Here is an 18,785-nt window from a genome sequence, read left to right as displayed (position 1 = left end):
GGAAGAAACTTTTTAGCACTCACCTAGATTTGAGCTTCTCTGATCAGTATTTCACAGAACTCCCTGCTACAAAATATGTGGACCACTGAAAAACTATTTCACAGATCAAATCATTTCAGGAGAGATTTTAGGTTAAAGGAAGGTAGATAGGTTTCTTTACAGAAGGGTGTGGCAGATGAGAGATGGCCCCAGATTCTTTGACATTGCTGCGCTCTATGTCCTCTTCCCCTGTCTTTGCCTTCGACAGAACACAGTAGAAGGGATGCTGGGCCATTGCTGGGCTCATGCAGGCCTGATGCAACTCGTAACTTCCGTGTCAGGCGTCTTGGTGGGCTTGCTCTTGAGGGCTCCTCACAGCTGCCCTGTGAGTGACCCACTGTGGGCATGAGACCATTGAGCTGCCAGGACTGGAGCCCCAGGCAACCCCTGACTGCACCTGCCTGGAACCCCAGTGAGGACAGCCTGGCTGAACCTGGCCAGGCTCAGCACTGGGAGGGATGATAAGCTGGTGTTTTAACAGCCTAAGTTTGGAGGTGGTTAATGAGCTGTCTCGCCCTTGATGGGTAATCTAATCAATAACTATTTATCAAATGAATGAATGACTGAGTTTTATAAATGTGCATCTTGAAGGGGGGGATATAGCCTGCCACGTTTCCTAAATGTGACATCTAATACTTGAAGACAAATCCTATGAAACAGGGCTTGATGGAATACTAGTTTGAGAAACATTCAATTAGAGGATTGAAACAGTACAGTTTGGGAAATACTGGTCTAGTTGTAGCCCTTTATGTCATAGATTAGACAAGTGAGGCCCTGATAGGGGAAGAGAGTTGCCGAGGGAAACAAAGCTAACTAGTAGGCTCCAACTGTGAACTAATTTCCTTTTCTAGCTGAAGTAAATGCATATGGACAAAATGACTTCACTCATGTAACCACATTTCAGATAACTATGAGGCTACTCACTAGACAGCCTGCTCTGTCTACTCTTTGATCAAGTCTTTGTGTCCAACTGTTTTCCACGAGACCTCTCTTAAACAGTAGACTCCCAAAGAAGATATAAAAGTATCTTTACTAGCCTGATGCCTAGATGAAGCTCAGTTTTAAAGACAGCAGAATCTATAGCCATACCTTGGGCCTTTGGTTTTAAAATATTTGCCTGATGGAAATCCTTGCTTAAAACTTAAATGTCTGGAAGACTGAATTTTCAACTGAACTGGATATAGGTGAGGGATTCCGATTTTAAGATTCCTTCAGTTTTATGTTACAAATTCCATTTCTCTTCCTCCAAGTGGGAGGTAAATAATGTAATCTGAAGTTTGACTCAGTTTGTAAAACAATATAGTGAAGAATGTTAATACAGGTCAAAATCTGGGGTCCTTAACTTTTCAAATACCATTACAGCCTCTGCCATAGCTTCCTGATCAAGTCTCCAAATCCAAGAACGACTTCAGTAGTTGGAAAAAAGTTTTATCTAATTATCTTCTTTTCCTACTTTGAATTGACTAACCATGTATCTTTTTCTGGTTTTATCAAAGGGGCTGCCAGGACAAAAGCACATCCAATTTTAAGTAAGCTTTAGTTAGCAGACTTAAAACTGATCATGAATTTTAGTTTCAGTAACTTGCAATTTCTACACCCTTTGATAATTCACTTTAAAGAGCAAACTGTCTTTAATGACAAGGCTTAAAAGAGACGACCTTTCTGAACAAAATATGAAAGCTGAGAAGAGATAGTTCTTTTAAGGAAACTAAAATGACCTTGTGTTCTGAAGCTTTCCTTCCACCATTTTTGATGTTTTACCTTTCCTTTTTACTCTTAGAAAGAAAGCTGAAATACCACTGCCTTCTGTGGATGGTGATGCACTTCAATAAGAGCTGTTAATTGTTAATTCAAGCTCAGTTTTTTCTTTCTGCACTTTCTCTGTAGTGTCCTTAATGAGGAAATCACTGGTCATCTATAACATTACAGGGGAACGTGTGAATCCAAGCGAATTTCCTTGAGTCACAGTCAATTCCTTTGTACAAACTATGAAGCAAGTCCATCCATTCTGTGCCCCCTTTCTCTGTGTCCTCCTTTTCCCTGCACTGTGCCCCTGGACTGCTGCCCTCTGAGGAGCTGATTGTTGAGTGGGGAGGTTGCAAAATCAGAGGTTAGACCCTTGAAATGGCTGGCTGTGTGGTGACACAGAAATGATGGACTCCGACAGGACCAGGACATAGGCAGAAGACGGCAGCTGACTTTCATGTCACCCCTTCTCCTGCCCAACCCCAGGACACAACAGCCACACCAAAAACACTGCCATCCCACAGCTCCCCTGCTCAGCTTGCATCTAGCGCTTTATCAGCCACCACCTGTTGACAACTGCATGCTGAAATGTAAAAGCACTGGTGGAGGGCTCAGGGGCCGGCAGCCAATAATAATAACTTGAAATGTAGCTAAAATAGGTACTTGTGATGGACAATTGACCTTCTACCAGATAAAAGGATGAACTCTTAGATGATTTTATAATAAGGCACAATGTTTATCATTTATTTCCTGAGCAATTGCTTCTTCTCCCAGTAGCCATTTATACACTCGGTGCTCAGTTCTGTAAGGAATTTTAAACATGTCAAACGCAATTTTTCTTTTTCTTTCTTTATCAGAGAATTTTCACAAAAACGTTAGTATTTTTGAATAGGAATAGCCACTATTCCTATCACATACAATCAAACTGACCTAAAGTTTCAGTCCATTTACTCCCAGACATTTATGACATGCTTCAGATGAGAAACAGGATCTGGGTAATGTCAAAGGTACACCAGTGTTAGTAATTTCATAACCCTTGAAACAAGGAAAAGAGAATCGCAGGCAATTTCCCAAACACCTACTGATATTTACTCAGGGAAAACAAATACTCTTGAGTGGGAGTTCCAATTCCAGCATCCACTACAATTCACAAAGTATTTCCACTTCAAGGAGTTAATAACTTCACTCATGGAATCTGTTGAGCTTCAATCTGTTTTTCACAGCCTGTAGAAAAGTACTTAACACGAATCCTGTAGCCTTAATCTTTCCCTTCTGAGTACTGAATCATAGTCTGAGTACCAACTGTCCTCATTTGTCAGGTGGTTTTAATAGCACCTGCTGCAATTCTTGTTTTTCCTGGATATTCTTTCAGCCAGTGTTCTGATTTATCATCTATGCAAGAAAGGCCTGATCTTTCAAAGGATGGAGACTTATATTCCTGGAGGAGGGGTCAGGGTGAACATTAGGCAGAGAGGTGTGGGGGCCAGAGATGATTTTGTGCAAGAACAGACCTCCTGCTGATGGCTGGCCACAGGCAGTGTTCATGCTGATTGTGGCCCTGCCATTAGAAGTGGCTGTAAAACCTGTTACTTCCTTATCATCTCCACGTCTCAGTTACAGTACCAAAAAAGGGTAATTAATCCTTGTGCAACAAACAACAGAGATGGGCATGGGAAAGAGTAAAGAATTTTGAAAAAGGGTAAATAAACGTTCTGCCCTGTCCTTTTACAGTAAACTAGATGGTTACAGCCCCGCCCACAGCCCAGATTTTTAACAGTGTCTCAGAGGGCCCACGGCACGCGCCACAATGCAGTCAAAGACTATGGGAATCCATCCACTGCAACTCAAAATCTCCTCGGCAGACACGGCTGACCAATCAGCGCAGAGCTGCTCAAACACTGTGCATGGAAGCAACGCCATATTCTCTCAACGAGGAAACGGAACAACCAAAGCTCATTCTACCTTCAGTTGCCAGCATGCTGAGTGTCCTAAAGGGCCCCTACAATTTTAGGCTTTCTTAATGGGTGTCAATTGATACAATTAAAACAACCATAAAAAGAGAGATCAAGAGAATAACAATAAAACCAGAGCTGCCTACTTAAAATTCTTATGCTATCCTGCCTCGGGAGTCCGAGGATCGGACTGGAGACCAACACGACCATGACAAGTATTTGGACTGATATCAGATGACCCAGTGATTTTTATTCTAAATAAGTGCATGGCTTATGGATTTGGTCTTTGACAGGACATCAGGTATTTTTCCCTGTAGCTCAATTTGAGATTTGTCAGTATTTTCTAGGGAAAAAATACCATGTATATGTTATCCTTATTTTAACAAATGAGGTGAAATAAAAGTGGAAATAAAACTAAGTACAAAATAATATTTTAATAGTATATGAACATGAACATGAGAACAATCTGAACATGTTAAAAATTTTGATATGATACTACAAATATGGTTTTGATCATGGGCAACTGGTAGAATTCTATGCAAAAGCATTAACAGGGCATATCATAAGAAATCACTTATTTTTCCAATATAAGCAATTCTCATACATATGCAAATGCACACAAATATGGAAATCAGAAATAAAGGAATGTTAAAAAATAACTTAGGCAGACACAAATAAAACCACCCATTAGCATATGAATGATGCATGTTTTTATGATCTTAATTACACTTAAGTATTAAAAAATGCCATTGATCTCACAGTTTACTTTGTAACAGCCAAATCTTCAAACCTGCTGGAAGAAGTCCACAGTGTAGCCCAGACACACATTACTCAGTTAAGTCTTCACACAGTTACCTGAAAATCAAAAATTTCAGTTATGTCTTTCTTTAGGTTAAATGGGAATATCAATTGTAAAATACGATCACATTCAGGAGGAGTTGGATAGAGGTTAAAAAGGATACTTGAGATAAAAATTTCATCATTTATACCTGTAAGGAATCAAATTCCATCTATACCAAGCAACAGAATCTTATGAAAAGTGAATGACACACAGGTCTTCGCTTTTATTTCAAAGCCAAATAAGAGGTTCTGTCTTAGGCTGCACTAAAAGGAAGGGTGTTTCACTGAACTAGAGCAGGAAACATCACCCCTGTTAGTGATGTCTCTGGGAACCTTTGACTAAACTTCTCAGGCATCCCTGAGAAGTACACACTGCGTGTGCCGAAGTTAAGACGCGGCCATATCACAGAACCATTTATCTCCTTTGGCTGGAGAACATCTGCAACAGTGCCAGACCTCCAGGGGGCATAGGACTTTGAAGACGGGGGCTACCATATTAAGAACCGCATCATCTCACCATCCTAAAGGAAAGGCAGTGTCTCCTTAACCCTGCATCTGGGTTTTAAGACAATGCCTTGTCACGTACAACCTAAAAAGAGGGATAATTTCTTACTGTGACTCTGCAGATGAGAGGCCTGGACTTGTCAGGAACTTGTAGATTCTCTCACTTCGTTCTGATCATACTGACTATACACTGTGATTATTAGAGGTGGGTGACTTCTTAAAGGTAGGCTATTTACTAAACATAGTCTTTTTTTTCAAAATTGATAAATATGTTTATTTTAATAAAGACTTTACTGTCAAACCAGGAGCTTCACAGGTGCAAACAACACAATGTAATCGGAAGGCAGTCTGATCAAGGGCTGTACCTTCGGTTTTGGTATGTAGTCAGTTCTTCTTGAAGGATGGACGCTCTCTTTTGCAGAAAGTTAACCTAGAAAATACAGCTTGTATGAGAAGGGGTGAATCTAGCTTACAGAGCAGTATTGTGCAGAAAATATGGTAGGATTTGATTTAGATTCAGACAATTCCCTAGATAAAACTCAGACTATTTGTTGAATGTGAACGTTTTTTTTTTTTTTTTACATTTAATATCATTGCATCCCTACCGAAAATCTGTCAGAGCCACAGAATCAAGTTCAAACTCCTTATTGCAAAGCCATTTTGACTTGGCCCCAGCCTATCTTTGCTGCTTCATCTCTCCTCACGCCCTTCCCACCACCACCACCTTGCGTACCCTGTCTTTTATGCAGGCCATTTTCTCTCTGGAATGCCTGGCTAATCTTCCACTATTCAGTTCAAATGTCACCTCTCCTACTGAACCTCGACTCCTCCCCAGCTACTCATTGCCTCCTACCTTATGCAAAGTAGTGGCTCCGCCTCTATTATTATTAGCACTTCTTGTGCTAATAAACCTGAGAGCTCTTCTGGGGCAGGGATGGCATTTAGTCATCTTTGTATCCCCTGCTGCTTTTACAGAGCTGGGCATGTAGCTGGTATTAACTAGCTGTTTAATGAATGAATGAGTGAGCGGAAAGAAAATTACTGCTTTCTGGGAACCTCAATCCATCCTGGGGATTCCCTGAGGTTGGAGAGACAGTATTTTGTTAGTGGAAAGAACCTAAGCTTTGTCTGGAGTTAGGCCAACTTGGGTTCAATTCCTGGCTTAGCCTCTATGGCTCTAGGAAAGTTACTTAAGCTCCTGAGGCCTCATCTGTGAAATGGGATTACTGACAGCTACTTCCCAAGGTTATAAGGATGATGGGAAATGACTGGTAGAAGCTGCCCAGTGGAGAGTTCATGGCAAGCATCACCCTATGCCCTTGCTCTTGAGGGCTGGGAATGGAGGAAACTGGAGGGCTTGGCACAGTCTCTTAAATCAGACTTTTACAACACGGCTTGGTTATTTTGAAGCATGAGTTTCTATATGATTAAAGATACCTATTATCAAGTATAAATTCAGAAGCACTCTAAACGACCAAACTGGAACAGCTGGGGATAACCTACACTACAGCAGATGTAATCAAGAGGTAGTGGCATCTGATCATTTTAGAATTGTTCACTTTTGCCTCTTTGGTCTGAACTGAAACCATGGCAACAGTCGATTCGAAATACAGTTTTGAAAGAGTACAGCTGGCAGAATAGAAAACGTGCTTGCAAGAGAGAGAAGCACAGTCTGTCTAAATGGGTACACATCCAAGTGGCCCCCTCAGTTTTGCTTACTCTCATATCATCCTGGTCTTAATTTTATCCGATTGCGCAGATAACCCACGGGACAATTGATAATTTCGACAGATGCAAGGATTACACTGATTCATCTTCCCTTCCCCCACCATGTTTTGCAATCGGAATTCCAACAATTTTCAAAAAACACAAGCACCTGTGCTTTCAAACTAAACTTGCTCACCCTATGCCTGTGACTCCTCCATGCAGCTGCCAATGCTGAGGCCCTGACGCAGCTGGCAGCCCTCTCTTTCTGGGTCAACATCCAGTTTTAGGAGGCTGGAGTGGCTTTTATTACAGTGAAATGATATGAACGATAACAGAAGCCCTGCAGGTGGATATCAGATTTCTTTCTTTCTTTCTTTTCTAAAAAAAAAAAACCTCCTCCCAAGGTGCCAGGTCCTACATAGCTGACCCTGTGGAGGCCCTCCTATGGAGTTAATGGGTAAACCATACTTCGAGAAGAGTTTTCATGTAAACAAAGATTACTTAACCCTTTGTATTTAACCCCATCCTGCAGCACTTACTTTTACATAAGAGAAGGAATAGCTAACAGTAGCATACAGACTGACATATTTCAGGTTAAGAGGCTTTTCAATGAGGGGACTAGAAAAGGAACAGCTAAAATTTGCTTCACACTTCATCTTACCCATTATAAATAGCTAATGTAACATCATCCAACTATATCATTTGTTTTATTTGTAAATAAAAGCACCTATTATGTGACAAGCACAGAGAGCAAACACATCTTTCCCTCAGGGAGCTTTTCCAGAAAAAAGTATGTTTCACAACAGACAAGTGATTTGCATATATTTTCTCCTATTCCATGGTTGCTCTTTTCAATCGCTGAATGCTGTCTTTTGAAGTAAAGTTTTGAATTTTGATGAAGCCCAATTCATCTGTTTTCTTCTACTGCTTGTGCTTTTGGTGTTATAGCTAAAAAATCTCTTACTTAAGGCACCAAGATATTCTCCTTCATTTAAGAACACTTCTTAGAGTTTTCTTCTAAGGGTTTTATGGTTTTAGATCTTACCTTCAGGTGCATGATCCATTTTGAGTTAACTTGTGTATAATGTGTGAGGAAGGAACTCCAACTTCATTCTTCTGCGTGTGGGTTATCCAGTTATTCTAGCAACATTCTATCATTCCCTCATTTAATTATTTTGGAATACTTGTTGAAAAATCGATTGACCAAAAATGTGAGTTTTTCCCCCGGGGTTTTCAATTCTTTTCCATTGATTTACATGTCTATTATTTGCTAATATCTCACTGTCTTGATTATTATGGCTTCGTAGTAAGTTCTGAAATTGGGATGTGTGTGTCCTCCAAATTTATTCTAATTTTTCAAGATGGTGGTGGCTATTCTGGGTTCTGCTATTGTTTTCAGCCAATCTCAGCCATACAGAGATTCTTAGAAATATGGAGGTAAAATTATTTTTGTAGGAAAAAAGATACGTTTTAAATTTCTAAGTATGAGAAATGGGAATATGTGAACTTTCTCATGCTGGAGTTAAACAACTCATTAGACTGGCTAATAGATAAAAGCTGTTCATAGAGGTACATAAAGAAAACTTCTGTTGGAAGTTTTAAAATAATTCTAAGTATCTAAATTTAAGTCCATTTCATCTCTCTTGTACACCATATACCAAGAACTACACATTTCAGCAAAAAATATTTAACTTAATTGTTTGAATACTTTGTCATTATTCTCCTTTGAATTTACAATGCATCTTATTCTAACAACCATATGAAATACACCAGAATAAAAAATGCTTCTAATTTGACCATGCTTTTGATTTCTTTTCACTTTCACACAGTGAGGAATGAGCACTGTGCTAGGTGATGGCATTTTGGGACTGGTACCAAGAATAAAAGGGTGAGGCTATATTGGAATGTGAATGGTAAAGAATAAAGCCAGCCATAACCAAACGATTCAATTTCAAGGGTACTTTTAAGAAAATCTCACTGAGACAATGACTTAAACTAGTAAGAAAAAAATTCTACAAAACCTCCAAAGAACAAACAAACCTCAATTAATCCTGGGTAGTAGATTTTGCTATGACATCATGTTGATTTCTGGCATCCACTCAGAATCAAATTGACCTGCAAGTCTCTTTTCCAGACATACACATCCCCTAAACCCTTGGAAAATGCCTTGATTCTAGTAATTACCTGTGACTTTAGAGAGGAAATGGTGTCTTCAAGTTCTTGTCTGAGAGATGCTGGCATCAACCCTTTGAATTTTGTTTCATATTCTTGTCGTATGTAAGTTATCTAAGTGAAGAAAAAGAAAGCTTATTTTATTTGCCACAGAAATGATTGTTTTGAATTTAAGAAATCCGGGAATAATATTTATTTATCACAAAGGTAAGGTTATTACACATGGTTGGAAACCAGACAACAAAGACAAAATAAGGGGAAACACAGCTACCAACTGAAAATGGTTCTCAGACTGTCTGTGTCTGAGAGAGGCAGTTTCTGTAACACCTTATTTCTTTAAAATCCTTGTTAGCACAATTTTCAGCATTGGACAAGTAAAATACCTGTTCTATCCTCTCCACTCGTGATGTACACTCTATACTAATTCTGCATCCTATTCTTGGTCAGGGTGTGGATTATGATCACAGAAAACTGTGATTTGAGGGTAATTCATGGTATGTTGTTGGTTGGATTAAGACACTCCCTTGAAATGGCTACGTACCTGGGTGCTCAGTATAATCCATATGATTACGAAGACATGAATGAAGAAGAATCTACACTTCTGGGTCTCCAAGTCTCCTCTAAAGTAGTCTAAAGTGCCCTTGTCATCGTGAGCTTCTCTGGTTCATGGGTTTCCCTCTCCCTCCAGAATACAACCAGTCTTGTGCTGAACTAACTGATGGTCATTGGGCTGGTAAAGGAAAGGTTAGTGGCTCACCCTATTCATCTCTCTAAAAGCTAAAGATAGAAACAAATGAGGAAAATGAAAGAAAAGTCTTTAGCAGAATATGCCTGAATCGGATGCAGAGGTTCATGTGTGTGGGCATGAATGTGAGCGTGCATGTTTTGGTGTCTTTCTCTAGCCATGCTTCCTTTTTTCTCTTCCTCTTAATCTGAGATATGATAGAATTAAAAAAATTTATTGCATGTGCCATGTGTGACTTACTGAATATTAAAACTGAATTGCAGTGTACTCAATAATTGATTCATTGGATGCATCTAGAAATAATGTAATATACTATGAAAAAATTTGCAGTGGGATTCAGTTAGATGAGTCTATGGATTTACAGAGGATAATTTAAAATTACCAGCATTTAATTCCCAACTTTTTGTATGCTAAACCGAATTTCAGAAGAAATGTGTTCTAATAGCTCATTTAATTATCTACTAAAATCTCATGTGAAATGTTATAGAATATAATTCTTTGGTTTTTTGCAAAGTGGTATTTTTTTTGAGATATGTTATAATCTTGTGATTTATACCTAAAGGAAAATCAGAAACAATGAAAAATGATCTTTCCCACTGATGAACTATTTCATTTTTTTCCATCTTCTCTTCTTCGACTTAAGTCCAGTAGTTAATTCTTTCAGATGACTCAAATGAAAGGCAAACATGAAGCAAAACACATGTTTTATAAATCAGACCTTAAGGGCAATATTTATTGAGGGTTCATAGGCTACTATATTGACTATATTTTCTACCATTCAACAATGGCTCTGAAATTCTGAGCTACTAACTCTTTTAAGAAAGACTCACGTGTGCTCTATTTCAGGTATCCTTGTTTTAGAGTGTCTGCCCACTGGCTGCACATTTGAAAGACCACGCTGCTGGGTATAAAAATGCTTCACTCCCACTTTCTTTCTCTCAGAAGTTTGGAGGCATTTTTCAGTGTCTTCTGGCATTACATACAGCTATGGTGAAGTCTGAAGCCAGGCTAGTATTTTCCCCCAGGTTGAATGTGACTTTCTCTGCTTGGATGCCCATAAGATTTTCTTCTACTTGATTCAGTAACTTCACTGGGGTATGTAATGGTATTAATGATTTTATATCAGTTTTCCTGAGACACTGTATGGGTCTTTCTATCTTTCAATTCTTCGAGGACAAATTTCTTCTGTTAGAATGATTTGCATTCTATTATTGTTATATATGATTTTTTCCCCCTAATTGTTCTCTTCCATGGGAACATAGATTTTGCATGTATTGGCTCTTCTTTGACAATTACAATCTTCCACAATTACAATTTTCTCTGTTATTTTGCTTTCTCATTTTTTATATCTATTTTATACATTGATTTCATTTTGTGTGATTTCCTCTAGTCTGATCACCGTTATTTGTTGGGTGTTTTCAGTTATGATTTTTCTGTTCTTGTTTTTTCAAGTATGGTTTCAATCTTTCTGTAATTTTTTGATTCTGTCTACCATTTTTCCTAAGTTCTGAGAGACCACTTTTCATCTCTATTGACTTATATCATCTTTAAACATATATCTCTTCTCTTTTATTCTTCTCCATCTCCACCCACCTTTTTTCTTGACAGAAGATATATCAATGTATTTTGTAAATGCTTTGACATTGTAATGAACTGTGGTATAAAGAACTGTAATTTGTCTGAATCTTCCCTCTGCTTCTTAAGCAGTTTCCCGTTTGATCTTTATTTCTTTGCTTTTTGTTTACATTCCTTCTTTCTTTTTCTCTTACTCTAGCAAGGTCTTATGCTAGTTGTTCTTTTTTTTCTTAAAAAGAAACAACCTCATTTTTGCAGAGGCCCAACTATTTGCTGAATGTTGAGGTAGGGGGAGTGGGCTGGGGAGAAGGCCACAGCTATGATTTGGTTTTGGTGTCCTCAATATCCTTTGACCAAATCTATTATTTTATTTCCTCTTGGGGCCCATTTCTTCTCAGTTTTCAAGTACTTTGAGGTCAAGGGAAAGTCCTTAAGCCCTTTGGTTCATGCTCATAGTTCCCCTTGACTCTTTTGCGCCCCCCCTTCCCTTTTCACAACTGATGGTACCCCGATACTGGCAGCTAGGGTACAGACAACAGAAAATCGCGTGTGAGCAAGCCTGCTCTTTGATCACCAGTATTCCTTCTATCACTTTTTAGATTCCGTATGCTATATGTTCCAACTTTTATTGAGGATCCAGACATTTCTACTTCCTGTCTACTTGTTTTTATGATTTTGGTGATCTGAGTGAACTTAAAATGAGCCCTTGGAAAATCTGAAATTACCTTACCTATGAGTGAGACTATCCATCAGAAAAATGTTACTACCTTGAATCCTTAAACCCAAATCCTGAATTTAGAAGTCTTTATATCAAGAAGAATCTTGTTACTTTAATAAAGTCATGCAAAATTTTAACCAATCTGTTTTATCCTATTTATAAGGTTAATAATGGCACTACTAGCAAACATTTATTGAGTACTTTCTATGTACCAGATAAAATTCTAAGTGCTTTAATAAGTGCTTGATCCTTCTCACAACGCAATGAGGTGAGCACAGAGAGGTAAGCCGGGACTAGGACTCAAGGAGTCTGACTTCCAAGCACATACTCTTAGCCACTAGGCTCTGCAGCTTCTCAGTCTTTCCAAATGCTGAAATATTTCTTCCACCCCAAAAGGAAAAGGACCTCACAAACACATCCAGTCGGAGCAGTTTCACCCACTGTACACTTGTGCGCTCCCTAGCAGGAGGGCAGCTGGGGGAAGGGAGATGGCAGGTACCACTACTGTCTTTCCAGACATCCATCTAGCCTTTGCTCTATTTTTTTAAATGACAGTGATAACAACGACAATAACAATTGGTCCCAATATGGTATGGTTCCCCCTACTTTCCCATTGGCTTAACATTTTACTTCCTTAAAGATTCATAGTTTAAAAAATCTATACAAATGCAATGCACATATTGACCTAAAATGAAAGTTTCACATACCCCCACATGAGCATACATTTTAAAGTCCAACCAGTGAAGGCTATGTCTAAGTTTGTCACATGGCAAAATGAAGGAGAGGAAGTAAAGAATTCCTTCATGTTTTCTCACTCCTCCTACTATTTTTCTTTCCCCACCTCTGATTCAGAATGTATCTGCGGGGCCTTGATGAAGGAGTGATACCAGTTACCTTAGACGAGCCACAAACTATTAACTGCTAAATACGTCTCTCTCCCTTCTTCTTCCCGCCTTCCTCCGTTTCCCTGGTGATACTGATCTGGCCTGACAACAGATGAAGACCCAAGAGGAAGGTGAGTTGATCTAAGCAAACGGTTTGATGGACATAAGATTGCTTTCGCTAAGAGAGTTCAAATTTTACATATGAATCTTATTATCAGGTTTGAATATTAATTTTAATTAGTATATAATCCCAGTGAGTGATATTTGTTAAATGTAGGAGAATTCAAAGACTGTTCTTGCTTAAGTACTTCTGGAAAGGAATTTCCAGGACTGTTGTGTCTCGTTTCCATCCCATCTCACCAAATGTATTGTATATAAGTAATTATCTGCTCTTCCGCATTCCTCAACTGCATTACACTAAATAGCCATAAGGCTCTCTCTCTCTACAATGGTTACTTTTCTCTCCACTTTCCTTCATCTTCTTTCCTTTAGCAGAGGAAGATTAGGAAACTCAGGACATCGTGACAAACAATGACATTCCTGTAACATGATAAACCCCTATAAACTGAGGAAATGGAGTATGTGGAACAGGGAACCCATGTGACTAAAGATGGCTGTACTCTGCATCATCGCAACAGATGGCCCACCTTTCCCTCAAAGGCATAGCATTAATATGATTTCCTTTAATTTTTAAAGTGGACTATGAAGACCAAGATTATCCATCGCTAGAGTTTAACACTGCAATTAAGTAAAACGTATCCTGGGTAATCAGACAAACACTCATTTGCATAAATAGACGTCTACAAAATGTACAGCACATGTAGCTAGCTGCCTTGAGCCAAGCGGGTCTCTGGAGATATACAATTCCAAGTGACACTGAAAAAAGTGCACCTTGAAAATTCATTATTTCATTAAAAATGTGGGAGAGCTAAAAAATATTTAGTGTGAAAAACACTGTATCAGTCATGGCAATATGTCAACTTCCTGTTACATATTAAAACAATAAATGAAGTAGAAGTGTGCAACTTTGTAGAAACAATTTAGGGATGGCGCCTCAAACCAAGCTATTTTATTACAAGTGTCAGTGTGCCGAACACTGAATTCACTTTTGAAGAGATGAGAAACAGAGAGGCCACCTACCGAGTCACCACTGGTACATGGTGTGGTTGCTTTATTTATTATTGTATTTTGAGGAAAGAGTAAAGAAGTTCAGGAAAATGAATGTCACGGATATCACTTTACAAAATCCAAGCAAGCATTTCTGGGGTCAGTCCAGCAGAGGAAAAAAGGGAACAAGGTAAGGAAATCTGTTGACGTGATCTCCACTTCTCTGCATCGCTACTGGGACCATCCCAGTCCCCAATAGCTTCCTCTCAGCTGGGCCTACAGCAATACTGGTGTGTAGGTTTTGTTTTTTGAATTGAATTTGCTCAACCTTTAAAATCAAAATCAAAATGCTTTATGTGGCCAATAATGTGTTGAACAGTCTAGCCCCTCTCCACCTCTCGCCCTCCTGTCGCCCCAGAGAGTCCCCTCATGTCCTCAACATCAGGCATGTTAGCTTTCTCTCAGTTCATTCACCAAATGGCGGAATGCTTGCCAGGGCCTTCCCCATTTTTCTCTCATTGTTTCTTCCTGTTCGTGCGGTTCTGCTACTCCTTTATCTGGACCTCTGGATGCTGGGAGGTCTTGCTCTGTGGTGGTATCAGGGATGTTGTAGATCCAGGAGCCCGGCATGTTGGGCCCTGGAGAGGAGGCTGGGTCTGGCGCAGTCGCCTCCCACCTTCGTTTGGAAAAGCCACGGCTCGGAGTGCGGCAGGCAGCAGCTTTCGTCAGTTCCCTTTCAAGAACGGGGCCACAACCAGCCTCTGCTTTCAAGCTTGGAAGGAGCCTCTTGTCATTACCTAGCAAGGAGCCCTTTCAGCAGGTTTGGGCCCCGTTACCCCCGCGCCCTTCTTCTCAGCTGCTCTGACTGCTGTTGGACTCAGGATCCCGTGCTGCGGTCGCAGCTCACTCACCACTTCGGGGTTCCATTCCATTTCTAGGCCACACTGACGTTCTTTTGCTTTTGATACCAAATAAACCATTTAACTCTTCTCTTTCTCTCTTTTCCCAGTCGTCGTTGAATGTTTGGAGCGGAAGGGGGCGCCTCATAACATGACCATCTTGTGCAGGAGGACAGACTATTTTGTAATTGGCCTTTAAATTAACATAGTAAAGTGTAGGGGAGAATAGCTCGGATTCTGGAGTGGGGATGTTCGGGGCAGAATCCGGGTTGTCCCCCTAAACTGTGCGCCCTGGGAAGGTTAATGTCACGGTGCCTCAGTTCCCTTATTAGGAAAATGGGAATTATAGCTTCTCAAGGCTGTTGTGAGGATTTGATTTGATACATGTTGAAGTTTTTTAAGAGTGGCATTTAGTAAATGTTCAAAAAGTGTTATTACATCACATAATGGAGCTTATACATATATATTCATTATATTATTATATATATAAACAATTATATATATTTCATTTAGCCAATCCTCTATCATTAGACTTTCTGATTTCTAATTACATGCAATACTATCAATCTTTATAGCAAATTATTTGCATATATTCATGATTCATTTAAGGACTCCATGTAAACCTCTTCTCCATTTTTTGTTATCTGCTGATTACAACGGTACATAATGACAAAAGCTTCTATGAAATCAGAATCGACTTTAAATGAATTTCTGTTTTACAGTTAAAATAATCGACATACATTTGTGGGAAACAGTAGTTCCTGTTTTCGAGCCTGATTTATCCAGGCTAGTGCCGATGATCGGTGTACACAGGGGTTTTCTCAGACCCCTGCCAATAGCTCTGGCCCGCAGGTGGGGAGTCCTTGCTCCATACTACATGGTTTAAGGGAAGGGTCTCAGCTCAGATCGATCAATCCCGCCATTCCGGATTTCTACCAGCTAGAAATATATGGGAAGGTTAAGGGAAATTATCAGATGCTTCTGCTCATTAGTTTACTTAAACCCTGTCCTTCTAACACCTGGCTTAGCTGAATGTCATAGAGCAAATGGAATTTGGCTGATGAGTAAACTGTAGGGGGCTAGGGCAGGGGGACAGGAACAACAGGCAATTTTAGAGCACAGTATACGCTCTGAGGGGTGAAGGGGTGAGTATTGCAGAAGGGGGCTCAGGGTGAGTAGACAGCATCAAAAAGACACTAGGCCTCTGGAGGGCACTGAAAGGCAGGTAAGAGGTGGGCAGGAGCAGGGCACAGGGAGGGAGCCTGCTGAGCGACCAGGTGCAAGGCAAACAGAAATGGGGGAGTGTTTCTGAGCAACAGGCCTCTGTGCAGCAGAAAGTTTTTGCATGGACATTGTAGGGGAGTGGGTGTGTAGAGCCGACAGGTTTGACACCGAATTTCAATGTGGTTTGAAGAAGAAGAAGGAAAGACATAGTAGTAAAAGATGGTGCCAAAAAAAGTGCTCTAGTGCAACTGAAAAAAAATGCACTGCCTCCTAAGAAATTTCATTTTTATTGGGGTTAAGGTGGTATGTGTTGCCACAGCAACAGTCAAGAGAGATCCATTTTAAGAAAGGTGCTCGGCAGCAGAGCTTGCGTACTTTGATTCTAAAATACAGAGTGAAAATGTAAAGGTAGCCACAGTTTTCTTAACAACCTTCAAAATATTCCTTTCCTCCTCTTTCTTCAATGTGAATTTATCTTACAGTTCTTGATTCCAAACGGTAGTCTCTCAGACGGAGGCTGCTGCTTGTGGGAATCCTCTGTTCCCTGCTCACAGAGACCGGTTTCCACCCCAAGGGAGAGAAGCCTGCTGCCGACCGCGGCCTGGGCCTCCCAGGAGAGGGGCTGGCTGACGGAGGAAGCAGCTGCGGACCCCTGCATTGGGAGGGTGGCTTGAACGAGTTTCCGAGAAGGATTTTGGTTTTATGAGCAAGTTTCAGTTCTCTGATATGGTGGAGAAAATGGAGGCCTGAGAATGAAGAGAATGATTTGAACCTAGCTCTTTAGTTAGGTTTACACGCTCTAAACCCAGCTTCAGGCAGCTGACAAAATTCCTGCCACCAAAAAGAAAGTGTGGGTCTAAAAAGTATAAGATTTAACACACATAGAAAAGATGGGAACAGGTAACATAGCCAAAGGCCAGAAAATTACCAATGAACAGCCCAAATGTTCATGAATCACAGGCTTAAATATCTAATAAGAAGACCGAGGTTGTCACATGAATAAACACATGAGGATATCACAATTTTGGATGATATTCTGCATACAAGCTGTAAGTTTTACCTCCTGATGGAGATGAAGAGGCTGGAACCACACTGCAGGGCTCCTATACATAAAGGTGGCCTTTGGAGGTACTCTTTCAGAATTTCACAAGGTATATGTAGTGGATACTTGTGAGTTTTGTCTACCAGCATTCATTCAAGAGTCTTGGGGTAACTGGAACCCACTCCTCCCCCACGATGACCCACCAAGGCCTTCGGGGTGGAGTGTGTGACAGAGCCCAGACGATCATCACAGAACATTCCCCTGCACCTGGACTGTTTAGGGCCTGGGTACTCAATTTAAGTTCAGGTAACCAAAGTCACGGGGCACATTCTCTGTGATCCAGTGGACTTCACCTGGGGGACTGTCATTCTGGGGTTGTGACAGCCACCTTGCTACCATGGAGAGAGACAGACAGATTGAGAGTGGAGCCCACCCAGAGGAAGAAGATTTAAGAAAGAGAGAAACTGGGCCCTTTGAAAAGTGGCACCTGAAATTAGCTCTGTCCTTAGATTTTTCAGTTTCGATTGCATTTTTTGTCACTTGAAACAAAAAGAGTCCTAGTCCAAACAATGTAGAATATGCAAAATATTAACTCCCATTTGTGTGTGTCTATTCAACCAGGGGTCAGCAAATTTTGGTCTGCAGACCAAATCTGGCCCATCAACTATTTTTATAAATAAAGTTTTATTGGAACACAGTCAATGCTCATCTGTTTATGCATTATCTATGTCTGCTTTTCCATGACAAGACAGGGCTGAGTGGTCTTGACAGAGCCCTATGGCCCACAAAGCCTAAGATATTTTTTGTTTAGCCCTTTTCAGAAAGCTGGTTGACCCCAGTACTAGAATGTGAGAACCCAAGGTAGGGACTGTGTGTTTTGCTAACTGCTGCAGCTCCAGCATTTAGCTCGATGCCTGACATATGGTAGCAACTCAATAAATATTTGCTGAATGAATGAATGAATCAAAACCTCAGAGTGTACAACTGTTGGTGTTAAGCCAGTTTTTGTCTCAAGCTGACAGGATCTTCAGAATGTCTAGAGTAAACTAATCATACAATCTTTCCTGAAATACAAAGAGTGGATTCTGTCCTCATGTATTGCAGTTCTTAATCAGCACAGTGGCTATTAATAAGTAGGCCAGCTTCAAAGCTGAGAAAATCAGAGGCAAACACCAGGGCCTAGAGGGCTGCTGAGATCAAAAGGGATCTCAGAGGTCTAGCCTGAAGGAGGGGAGTTCCTTTCAGCCACACTCTGTTCCCTTCTCTACATTTCTTCCCTCTTACTCACTAGTGGACTTTTTATGGAGTTGTGATATTAAGCGATGCATGCTTCTCATCTTTCCCCTAAAATTAAAAGCCAGCTCCTTTCTCATTAGAATATATACTTTTAGTTTCTATTTGTTATGTGTTTCTTCCTAGTAATATTTGTCCTAATATTTTTCTCCACTTAGGTTAATATATACTATGAACACTCCCTTACTCCCTTCCAAAGAAAAGTGAGTCGAAGTCCTTTAGCTGGTGAGCCATGCAACCCTTCCAGATGCTGCGGACAAGGAAGGTGGGGTGGGCACGGCTGGGGAGGGACGTGCTGAGGAGCACAGGCACTCGGAGGGCCAAGCTTGTCTGTGAGA

The 18,785-nt window shown here is 40.4% G+C and overlaps 1 protein-coding gene across 11 annotated transcripts in view; it reads right to left on the bottom strand.

The window, feature by feature from the left end:
- The window catches only part of CEP112 (centrosomal protein 112), a 445,347-nt gene that overhangs the window by 45,830 nt on the left and 380,732 nt on the right, over positions 1 to 18,785 (bottom strand). For 10 of the 11 annotated variants that reach the window (XM_073235805.1, XM_073235810.1, XM_073235802.1 and 7 more), the window contains 3 exons: positions 8,973 to 9,074; positions 5,447 to 5,511; positions 4,433 to 4,592 (listed from right to left, as the gene is read on the bottom strand). In XM_073235805.1, the coding sequence (XP_073091906.1) occupies positions 4,589 to 4,592; positions 5,447 to 5,511; positions 8,973 to 9,074 (171 nt within the window). In that variant the 3' untranslated portion in view covers positions 4,433 to 4,588. Of the gene's footprint in view, positions 1 to 4,432; positions 4,593 to 5,446; positions 5,512 to 8,972; positions 9,075 to 18,785 lie in introns of those variants that run through there. The other variant, XR_012130844.1, reaches the window with a different exon arrangement.

Source organism: Manis javanica, chromosome 4 (assembly GCF_040802235.1).
Source record: "Manis javanica isolate MJ-LG chromosome 4, MJ_LKY, whole genome shotgun sequence".
In the NCBI taxonomy this organism is placed as follows: Eukaryota; Metazoa; Chordata; class Mammalia; order Pholidota; family Manidae; genus Manis; species Manis javanica.
Note: the sequence above shows the minus strand (reverse complement) of the source record. Positions and strands in the feature narration are given on the sequence as shown.